Below are 9145 nucleotides of genomic sequence, written 5' to 3'. Positions count from 1 at the left end.
AGAAGCAGGAGGATGGAAGAGCTAAATTATGCGCTGACTCAATTCCTGTTACTCAGGACCATGCAGGCACAAACTGCAATAAATTTAAACATAAGGAAAAGCATTTTTTTGGCTGGTAAGAGTGGTCAGACCCTGGCACAGCTTATCCAGAGAGGCTGCAAGGCCTCCACCCCTAGCAATACCCAAACCTGGAAGGGATGTGGCCCTGGGCCGCTGGCTCTGGGTGACCCTGCTTAGTGCCAGGCAGCTGCACTGTACCATCCCCTGGAGCCTCTTCCCACCTCTGCAGCCCTGGGTCTCCACGGCATGTGCCATGGGCCCTGACAGCTGGCCCCCACGGCTTTATGTGATCGGGTCAGTTTTACATGCTGGGGGCCTGTCATGGGCCACCAGACACCCACTCCAGCAGCACAGCCCAACTCCCCTGACTTCACCAAGCAGTAGGAACCAGAAAACTTCCTCCAAGCAAGCTGGGTAGGCCACCTATCAAGGCCCGTGCCCTACACGTCGGCACACAAACACCTCCCCCTCCGCTCCGCCATTTTGAAATCCCGGCTGCTTCCCCCACCCGTCCTTTGCCGCCTGCAGGGCCGCTCGGAGCCCTCCAGTGGGCGCTGCCGCGGCGGCGGGCGGCCGCTGTGCCTCTCTTGGCGCAGGCTGCGGCCTGCCCCGCCCCGCTGATGCCTGCCCGTGCCGTGCTGGCGGAGGAGGCGTTGCTGTGGCAGCGGCGGGTCCTGCCGCCGCGTTGGGCCTGGCGGGTCGGGGCCGGTCATGGAGGCGAAGAAGATGAACCTGCCACGGGGTCCCGAGAACCTCTGCTTTGACAAGGACGAGTTCATGAAGGTGAGTGGGGCCGCCGAGGCAGGCGGGCTGCGGAAGAGCGCTGTGGGCCCGGGGGGCCTCCTCAGGAGGGAGGTGGCGGATTCCCTGGGAGGGTGAGAGGGGTCTGGAGCCTTGGTCGGGATCCTTTAGCTCCGCCACGGCTTTTTCTTCGAGCTGAGGCCCCCGGAGAAGCGCTGAGTGTGTCACTGAAAAAGGGATCTGGGCCGTTGGCAAAGCCCGGTGCGGCTTGCACCTCCGCGGTTGTATCCGAGCGGGCTTTGCCCCTCGGTCTGGCGAGACTGCAGGGGAGCCTGGGCGGCGGAGCGGGGCGGGAGGCCTGCCCCAGGAGAGAGCCGGCAGCTTTGCAACCGGGTGATCCGAGTGTCTCTGTTCCGGGCCGGGGCCGGGTGCGGCAGCTCACCTCCCAGGGCAGACCCGAGTCATACTTCCTCCAGATCACACTCTGCGTGCTTTGAAGCCGAGTTGCAGATACACTGATAACCAGCATTTGGGCCTCATTGCTTGGGGAGCTTAAAGTAGTTCTTAATGCTGTGTTTTGACTTCTGTTTGGATGGGGTTTTTTTGAAGTGTACGCAGGGAATATGCGGCTCTGTGTTTTGGAAAGCTAGTCTTTTCGGTATTCAGACCCACAGTATCGTGTGCTTTTGAGGTTAAAAGGCCAGGACTTTGGAACCTTGAAAACTATTCTATTAAGTAGCATTTTTTGCCCCCCCCAGTGCTGTAGTTTGGCCAGCTCACTGGCACATGGAATAGTGTATTTTGAGGGTGGGGTGTGTTCTTGGTTTGAACTTTTTACTTATATCCTTCTCCCTTTCCTGTTTCATTTTCAGCCGGATTTTGATGTTGATCACTTTGTGTCAGACTGCAGGAAACGTGTGCAGTTGGAAGAGCTCAGAGAGGATCTGGAGCTCTATTACAAACTCCTTAAAACTGCCATGGTAGAACTCATAAATAAGGACTATGCAGATTTTGTTAATCTCTCAACGAATCTAGTAAGTATTATTAAGTTGTACTATGTAGTTCAGACTTAACATGTTTTAGTGTGATTTTTATTTTTCTTATGAAAAGTATGTGGCTTTTATTTTAGCATTATTAGATTTAAGACATCTTAAACTGTGACTGCTTGCACTGAGAGAAGCTGAAAGACCTTAAATGTAGAAGTATTGTGCAGAATTACTGTTGGCCCGTAATAAATGTTTTAGATAGATGCTTTTTGTCTTAAAAAAAAAAAAATCATTAGGAAGTTAAACTCAAGGCAAACTTTTCTTTGAAACTGCTAGTAGTTGTAAAATTGAAGGAAATAAATCATTACAATTGAATAGCAAAGATAAAATAAGACCATTCTGACAAATTCTTTTAGGAATCCTTAAATTTACTATACAGTCAATATGTCATAAAAACTCCAATGCACTTGACTGAGAATTTTGATCGTTTTAATATTAAAATGTCTTATCCACTGTGTATCCTGTTCTTTTACTCCAATTCATCCGGATTCAAATTATATAAGTGTGAAGACCAAGATTTAACTTTTTCATTCAAAGAAAAATTTCTATAGGCTGAAGTTTTCTTTCAGTTTTGGCTTTGCGCGACAAGCAGTCTGATATCTTTATTCCTGTACTTGAGGTAACATATTTTTGCATTGTACTTAAAACTGGAGACTCTAAAGAGAGGTGTCATTTCTCAGTTCTCTTTTTAGTCTCTGTAAAATGATTGGCTTTGTCAGTAGTTCACATATGACCGTATCAACAAAGTCATAAATGTTTTTATGCTAATTTCTTTAGGTTGGCATGGATAAGGCCCTTAATCAGCTTTCGGTACCCTTGGGACAGTTAAGGGAAGAAGTTATGGTATGCTCAAAACAATCATTATATGCTGCTTGGTAAAATTCAGCTCACTTTCATATGATATATAGAATGTCTTTTATTCATGTTAGTAATTCTTATAAAAAACTTCTCTCTGAAAATTGACTTCTTAGAGTAGTAGGAGAGGTGTGTTTTCAAGCAGTTATAGTAGTAGTAAATTTACATTTTCTGTAGTGCCTTTTAACAAAGAGATAAAAGATTTCTTAAATGTGATGAATGAATGGACTCTTGCAAGACAAGTATATGGTGCAATACTGAACTTTTTTAATATTAGAGTAACTAAAAGATAATAGTAAATGAATCAGATGTAACACAGTCCCACTAAGGACTTTTTTGCTGATAAAAGATCACCCTCTTGAAGGCTGGTCTTATTCTGACTCTTACAGTGACTTGGTATTTAAGGAAGGGCAATTTTTGTTCATTTTGGCAGGTGGTTCAAAGTAATGTTTGCTGCATAAATGTGCCTTCAAAATATCTTAGCCTTGATTTCTAAAACAGAAAATAGGATCACAGTTAGCACAGAGAAATATGTATTATGTGAAAAATGCTACTTAAATCTGATTTATAACTTCCATTTCGAGACATAAAATCATATTGGTTTTATTGCTTATTTCTGGATGAAAGGTGGTTTGTTCTCTGTAAGGTACTGAAAGTATGCTTCTGGTTGAAATAATGATACCTGTGGTGGCAGTACTTTAGGAGTAGGTTATACTTTCAGTTATTTAGTCTTATTTCTGGTTTTTTTTTCACTTAGGGCAGTTGATGTACTATAGCTTTTATTTGTCCTTTATTCTTACTAATCTGTCTCCTGTTTTAAGTTTAGATTTTTTGAGTTAAGGTTTTTTAAACCTTAAGCAGAAAGCCAACTTTTCATACTGACCTTCTCTCTCACAGAGTCTTAAGTCATGTGTCAGTGAAGGAATTCAAGCAGTAGATGACCGAATGACTAAACAGGAAGATATTAGAAGAAAAAAGGTACAACAGACAAATGATTACCTTGGAAAGATCCTTGTTAGGGCAATTTTTGATTTTGCTGTTAACCCAGAGAAAATGAAACTTGAAAAGTTTTAGGCTGTCTAGATGCACACTGTGCAGGATTTTGCACTTGTAAAAATAATGATTGAAGTTTTGATTGACAGGCTTCATTTTTTACAGTGTCTAGTTGATCATAAATCTTTATTTTATTATATTTGCCAAAATCTATGTTTTGGTTGACTCTCTTTAATTACAGTTACTCATGTTTCTGCTTGTAGTAGTATGTAAACTTGCTTATAATTGAAATACAGCAGTTTAATTTCTATATGAGGGGGGAGGAACTAACATTTGTCTTTGTGCTTAACTTGGTAAAAATCAGGGTTAAGAACAGCTGTTCTACATCTCTGACAAACATTGTGGGGTTTTATGGACTTACATGAGCAATACTTTGACTGAGACATGACTCAAGTATTAAGATGGAACAACAAAACTTAACATCAGCAAAAAAACCCCAAACAACAACAACACCCCCCCCCCCAAAAAAAAAAAACCCCAACAAAAAAATATCGAAAATATCTTCAGGGTTGTTAGGTAATGTAAATTGGGATTGGGGTCAGACGTGAAAAATCTTTCTTTTAATTACAGATGTGTGTCCTGAGACTTATTCATGTTATTCAGTCTGTTGAGAAAATTGAGAAGATTCTACATTCCCAAGGCACTAAAGAATTGTCCTCATTAGAGGGAAACAGGTAAAAAAAATGTAAATGTTTGATTTTGTTTGTAATTGATGGGACTAACTTAATTTCATGGTGTTGGTGTAGATCAATTTACAAACATTAGGATCTGTCTTTAGAAATGTAACTCTGGTGGAATAAGCAACTCTTATTTTAGTATTTTCTCAGGTTTAGTCTTCTGCAAACTGGTCATTTACAGTAACAGCCTCCAAAGTTCTGAATTACTTGTAGTGCTTTCAGTAAATGTGTGCTTTTTGAAGTTTGCATGCAATAATATATTTTATTTTTTTCTTTGAAGTCACTAATCCTGTCATGTCTGAAATATTCTCTACAGTACAGTTTATTTCAGTATCATTTGGAAGTAAAATGGGAAATAGCTTTTCTTGTTTTCCCTGCATACATAAAACTGAAAGGACTGCTGTAAGAATAGTCTGAGGCAGGCAAGCCACACATGTAGTACTTCTGGTAGAAGGAAAATTTGTAACAAATTCCAATCAGCCTCCCAAGTTTTGATTTTTAATAACTTCATGGAAAGTGTCCCCTCCCTCTGCCTTTGCTGAGAGATGGAAAATGTCTTTCAGCCAGTTTTGGAACTGATGTACCAGCTATGTGCTTAAAATAATTGACTGGGATGCAAGTGCAGATTACACTGGAGGAAAAAGACCATTTCATGAACCTGTTTGAACATGAGACTGTCTCTTTAGTGTGCTGGATCACATGGTAATGAGTTGGGGGAGGTAGACAGAGAAATAGGTTGATACCTAGAGGGGCAAAGCATATGCAAATGTTTTCAGTCAGGGTGAGGCACTTTGCAAAATCATGTTTCGAAGCAAGATTGTAGTTGAGTGACTGAAAACTTGACTATGTAGACCTGAGAAGGGTAAAACTGTTTCTGTAGAGATAGCCATCATTAGTTTTACCACATGACAGAAAAGGGAAATAAGAAACAAATCTCGGTGGTGAAGAGCACTTGCTGCAGTATGAGCTGTAAGGCTCCCTTTTCATGAGACGATAAGCAGCACTACCATATAGAAAAGAGTGCTTCATACTGCTGGGGCAGCTTCTTATGTTCCCCTCAGCTTCTGCTTCACCCACTTCATATCTTAGTAGCTCCAAAACACCTCAAATCATGTAATCTGTTCCAGATTACTATCGCATGATTGCAATAACTGTAGTAGTACCTATCAGAATTCCAAATATTTAGATTAAACCACAAAAATTGGGGGAGAGCATTATCTATCTGCTGCAGATGAAGGTGAGTTGATTTGAAAGGATCAAACTGTGTATTCTTATTTTGTTTCATCTATCTTCTAGCCCGCTTTTAACTGGACAGGTTTTAGAGAGAATTGCCACAGAATTCAATCAACTACAATTTCATGCAGTACAAAGCAAAGGAATGCCCCTTTTGGACAAAGTGAGACCGGTAAGTGTTGCACAATAGGCAGCTTAACGTTTGTAGGATCAAGCAAAACCAATATAATTGGAAGACAAATGCCTGTTTCCACTGAGTTTTATGGATTTTATGGGGGAAAATGAGTTTCAAGAGGTCATTTTTATGCAGCAATAGCTGCTTCTGAGGGTTTATGCTTTGTGAACTTCTTTAGGATAAATTACCTAGAATAAGAGTAGGAAGTATGACAGACATTTTTGTCAGCCTAATGTATCTTGCAGTTTGTCTGCCTGCTGATATTGAGGCCTCATTCTAGAGATTTATGTTGGTTTTGGTAGCTGCAGTGTACAAACCAGAATATAAATGGAATGTGCCTACAGAGTGGCTGCCTTGAATATATTCAACTTTGTCTTTTGATGAAATTTGTTGCCTAACTGGCTGTTCAGGCTGGTAGGCTAATCTCCCTAATATCCTGTTTGTAATAACTATTTGTTGTAAAAGATGAATTGTCGGGGGGTTTTTCCCTGTTGATTCATTGGAGAGAGGCAACAAATGAAGACTGGTGCTTAAAGGTAGATTGTATGAATAATGGGAATATGGAAACGGGGTAATGCTTTAAGCTGATTAGCATGGAGCTGACATTCTTGATGGCTTTCGAGCTATCAAGGTAGTTCATAGTTCCAGCTTTTCACTGTGGATGTCTGTTGGCAACATAAACATGTTTCAGCCCAAGACTTCCATGGTACCACGTCGATTCATGGGCAGTTTACAAGACTGTTCTGGCCACTGAGTTATCAAACATGGATAGCAACAAGGTGGTATTTATGGTGGGAGGACCCTTGTTACTCTGTCGTGTGGCTTCTTTAATGACGCTTTCTGGGGCTTCTGTCCTGTATCTGTTGTTGCTAAGGGTAATCGGATCATAGTTTTTGTGACTAGTCAGCAATTGGGTTACAGGCTTTGCATGTTCAGAACAAATTCTGTGGCTATTGAAAGAATCATTTCAGGATGAGTGGACACAACATAGCATGCAAAAGGCAGAGAAAAAAATTGACTCATTAAATTGGTAGTTTGGCTGTGACTAAATTAATGTGTGTTGCTGAACTTGCTTCAAATATAGAGTTGTAAGGGACCATCTTGGGTCAGGAGTATATCCGCAAGTAGTGTAGCAATGAGTTCAATCTAGTGGAAAAGATATTGCAGGAGATGAGGTAAAATCATTAGTGAATGGGAAAATAGAGGTTGACTGAAGCAGCTGTTGGCAGAAGCCAGGAGTCTAATGGCATTTCTTTTTTTTTTTTTGCCAGTGTGACTCAATGTCTTTGTTTTGCAGTAATTTGACAAATAGTGCTGGCAACACACTAGCGTGTTAGTTTTTGACAGTGAGGGGTAAACACCACATTTTTTTATCCCTGGTGACTTCTTGTGAAAATTTTGTATATTATCACACATAGTGGTTCAGTTGAACAAGGAACAATTATTGACCTATTTCTTCAGAATAAAGCAGACCTTAGAAAAGCTACAGCATAACTTACAATGTATAGAGGAAAATAATTTCATTTTAATCTTACTATAATAAATACTATGTTAAATAGCATCAGTAACCCGTTATGCTTGTGTTAACGTTAAGTAAATGCTGACAGTTATCAAAACTTGGCACATTTCAAATGAAAATGGAAAGCTGAATTAGGTATTTCTGGAAGAATATTCTTCAGCAATGAGAGCAAGGCTTTGCTTTTGTTTTTTTATTACTATATTTTGTTTCTCTTCATAGCGTATAGCTGGAATAACAGCTATGTTGCAGCAGTCTCTGGAAGGGCTGCTCTTGGAAGGTCTTCAAACTTCAAATGTTGACATAATACGTCACTGTCTTCGCACTTATGCAACGATTGACAAAACACGAGATGCAGAAGCATTAGTTGGTCAAGTGCTTGTAAAACCTTATATAGATGAGGTAAGATCAAATCAGGAATCCTAAGAAAATGAATTGATTTACAAACATGCTTATTTTTCCTGTTAATCTTCAGCTTTCTTTAGCAGCTTCAAAATGCCTTTGTGGAGAGAGCAGGAGAACTAAGCCTCGACACAATGTCAATTTGTTTGTTGTTGCTATTTAAGGAAAAAGGATGGAGGAGTTCTCTATCCTCCTGTCACCAATTTCAGGTTATATCCAATTGGGACTCTTTTTCTCACCTACATTTTTCTTGGGGTGAGAAATCCAAAAATGTGTATGGCTGGAGTAAAATCAATTTTTTTTCTGGGCCAGGGTGCATCTGTGGGAGTTGGAGCAGGCATTTCTTCACGGCTGCCTCAGTAGCAGGCAAATGCAGCAAAAATAGTCAGTCAGTTGTGCTCAGTTTTTCTTGTGTATCAGCACACCTGCAGTTGCTACTAAACACATTTTAGAGCCTACAATTATATTATGGTAACCCTAGTTCCAAGCTTCAAGTGAAAATATAAAAACACATTTTAAGATATTTGGTAGTCTGCTGAGTTTGAAATAAGTTGATAAAACAAGTTTGTTACGGTTTTAATGAATGTGCCAAAGTGATGTTGCCATAATACCAAGACCTCTTTTGACATTTTCGTCGGTGTGTGTTGGGAATTATGTCCAGGTCAGGTAACAATTCCCTATCATTTCAGAGGATATTTGTTCCCTACTGGGATCTGAATCAGTGCCCTTTTGCAATGCAATTTCTAGTGCTGACTGCCCTGTTGTAGGAAGCTTCCCTGGCTTTCACTAGATTGTGAGAGTATTTCATAAATGCATTAAATTTGCTGTCCTTAAAGAAGTTAAACTGGGTCAGCACCAGGGCTACAAAGTTGTTGTCCTAAACCTCACATTATGAATCTTTCAGCAGTATTAATTTTCCTGCTCCTGTGGGGAGGAAAAACCGTAAAGTACAAAAGCTGCCTTGGCAATTGCAAATATACGCTTGCTTGAATTTGTGCATGTTACTAGAAGGCAGCATAGATCTTCCCCCTCATCATTGCTTCTGTAATACATAGCACTTCAGTGGCTTTGAGTCCCAAGTTATGTATCTTTCCCTTTGCTGTCAAGATTTTCTTTTACTGCCGTTAGTCTTTAAATTGAGATATTTAATAACATTCTCTTTGGTCAGTAAACCGTGAGAGGCATGTTATGATGTGAGGTACTCTTTTCGGCTTTCAAGATATTTAAACCAGTTTGTTCTCTACTGGCATTTTACAAAAGAATGAGACTGCTTATAATATAGAGTTAACACTTTTATTAAGAGCTATAAAAGCAATGTGAACATTGTTTCTAAAAGTATTGAATGTGTCTCTGTAGGCAATAATACAGTTGCTTTTTCTTACACTGA

General features: G+C 40.3%; 1 protein-coding gene across 4 annotated transcripts in view; it reads left to right on the top strand.

The window, feature by feature from the left end:
• The first annotated feature begins 605 nt into the window (after window positions 1-605).
• The window catches only part of COG2 (component of oligomeric golgi complex 2), a 32381-nt gene continuing 23841 nt past the window's right edge, over window positions 606-9145 (top strand). The window contains exons 1-7 of one of the 4 annotated variants that reach the window (XM_054822670.1): window positions 606-843; window positions 1674-1835; window positions 2625-2690; window positions 3600-3680; window positions 4326-4429; window positions 5729-5837; window positions 7579-7758. In XM_054822670.1, coding sequence (XP_054678645.1) covers window positions 772-843; window positions 1674-1835; window positions 2625-2690; window positions 3600-3680; window positions 4326-4429; window positions 5729-5837; window positions 7579-7758 — 774 coding nt within the window. In that variant the 5' untranslated portion in view covers window positions 606-771. Of the gene's footprint in view, window positions 844-1673; window positions 1836-2624; window positions 2691-3599; window positions 3681-4323; window positions 4430-5728; window positions 5838-7578; window positions 7759-9145 lie in introns of those variants that run through there. The other 3 variants (XM_054822667.1, XM_054822668.1, XM_054822669.1) reach the window with 3 other exon arrangements.

This window comes from Grus americana, chromosome 3 (assembly GCF_028858705.1).
Source record: "Grus americana isolate bGruAme1 chromosome 3, bGruAme1.mat, whole genome shotgun sequence".
In the NCBI taxonomy this organism is placed as follows: domain Eukaryota; kingdom Metazoa; phylum Chordata; class Aves; order Gruiformes; family Gruidae; genus Grus; species Grus americana.
This window is presented reverse-complemented; position numbering and strand designations above follow the sequence as displayed.